The sequence below is a fragment of the Manacus vitellinus genome, unplaced genomic scaffold, assembly GCF_001715985.3.
Source record: "Manacus vitellinus isolate BGI_N305 unplaced genomic scaffold, ASM171598v3 scaffold_19_pilon, whole genome shotgun sequence".
NCBI classification, from domain to species: Eukaryota; Metazoa; Chordata; class Aves; order Passeriformes; family Pipridae; genus Manacus; species Manacus vitellinus.
Genome location: NW_021939395.1, coordinates 2,229,489 through 2,231,336, shown reverse-complemented (window position 1 = coordinate 2,231,336; position 1,848 = coordinate 2,229,489). Strand labels below are relative to the sequence as shown.

The following is a 1,848-nucleotide window of genomic DNA, read 5'->3' as shown; positions in this document are numbered from 1 at the left end:
AGACAGGCGCAACAGCCCGTGTTTGTCCCAGCTGACCAGGCTCACTAAGGACATTGGCCAAAACTGTTAGTTGGCAAGTTTAGGCCAGTCTGCCTCCACTTTCTCCATAACTGGCCTGGTGCATTCAGTGACCCTGCAGGCCAGGTGGAGGTGAGGAAATCCTGGCAGCAGCCAGGAAGCCTCAGCATAGACCTGGAGGCACTGTCAGAGCTCACCCACACTGTGCTGGAGGGCAACTGCAGGACCCAGGGATCTCCACACCTGTAAGGCAGGGCTGGGATCAACACAGAGGGTACCCAAGGCACTTACTGCATTAAACCCCATCTTTACATGGCTGCAAAAACCTCCTTCCATCAAGGGCAGGGGCAGAGATTGGCTCAAGGGGAAGAGAAGGGCTGTGGCCAGGCAGTGAGGGGAGAGCTCTGGGTGGGCAGAGGTGGCCTGGCCCCCACAGCAGCAGGACTCAGGCCAGCATCCCCCCTGCCAGCACCTCCAGCAGTGCTGATGAGGAGCCAGCCCAGCTCCACAATGGTTTTAGGCAGGGGACACCAGGGTTTTCAAAGCAGGAGGCTCAGCCTTCACATGTGCAGTGAGGCCCAGTTAAATCTCTACCATAAGAAGAAACCACTCTGGTGGTGGAGCACAGTGGCCTTGGTCACACCAGCAGTGCTCCCAGCTCCCCCAGGCCACCAGGAACAGAGACCAAGCTGGATTCACTCTGTAGGGAACCAACCCACCATTCCTCTGAGCAACACAAAACTGCCAGCACTGCTGCAGCAGCAGGCAGAGACCTCCCCACCCTCCAGGGCAAGCCAGGCTACAGCCAGACCCTTTGCCAGGGAATAAGCCACAAGCCATAGGTAAGTCATTACATTTTTTTATTTTATAATAAACTTCTCATTTTTCCCCCAAGGAAGACAAAAAACTGTGAGTGAGGCTACAGAACACTGTCAGTGAAGAATATGCAAGACAGACCCAGGCCAGAGGTGAGGCCAGGCCAGAAAGGGTCCCCACTCCCCCAGGCAGAAGGGGTCCATCTCCAGAAGCCTCCATGGCCCTTGCTCATCTCCTCACTGCACCAGAGCAGGATTAGTGCTGTCACAGGAGCCAGCTCAGCAGCAGAGATGGCATCGGGTCAGGCTACTGATGGACTGAGAGAACCACGCTTTGTCCCTGCCCTGCCAAGGCTGCCAGAAGGGTGGGACAGTGTGTTAAGTGATATAGCTGTCTTCTACACATGTACATGATGTAAATTTAAAAAAACCCACATGATTCATTTTAAAGCAAAATAATTGGAGTAGTCGCTCTTCCTGCCAGGCAATCTCTCTCTAGGAAGACTTCACACATTCCTTCTCCTGCTCAATAGCTGCAAGAGAATAGAGGGCCGTTAGTCTCTGGTGCTTTTTTTTTTTTTTATTGTGGAAGTACCCACTGGAGAAGGTTTCAGAGGATTCACTCAGGCCCTGGCGCCCAGTTTTATAATTTGACCCCAAGTGGGGTAGGTGAACGCTCGACTTAGAAGGTGATGAGATACCCACGAACATGAGATCAAAGATGGGCACTTGTCTGCATCCGTCCTCGGGAAAGCCATGCCCTGAGGCATCAGCTAGGAGCAACAGCCCTCCCCGTGTGCCCATGCCCGGTGCCCGGGCTGCACACACCTCTGCCAGTGCCTTCCTCCGACTCAGAACCCCGCTGCCCCAATCGCCCCTGGCCCTCGAAAGGGCGGACCGGCCCCCGAGGGCACTGCCCCGCCAGCCCCCGGCCCCGCACTCACTCTCCTTGGAGGGCAGCGTGTTCTTCTCCTCCGTGTTGGTTTTCTTCAGCTTCTTCTTGTCGAATTTCTCC

At 55.1% G+C, this 1,848-nt stretch overlaps 1 protein-coding gene across 1 annotated transcript in view; it reads right to left on the bottom strand.

Moving 5' to 3' along the window:
• Positions 1–861: 861 nt before the first annotated feature.
• Positions 862–1,848, bottom strand: part of LOC103767746 (thymosin beta-15A homolog) — a 2,724-nt gene continuing 1,737 nt past the window's right edge. The window contains exons 2-3 of the mRNA XM_008934940.3: positions 1,778–1,844; positions 862–1,366 (exon numbers count right to left, since the gene is read on the bottom strand). Coding sequence (XP_008933188.3) covers positions 1,329–1,366; positions 1,778–1,844 — 105 coding nt within the window. The 3' untranslated portion in view covers positions 862–1,328. The remainder of the gene's footprint in view (positions 1,367–1,777; positions 1,845–1,848) is intronic.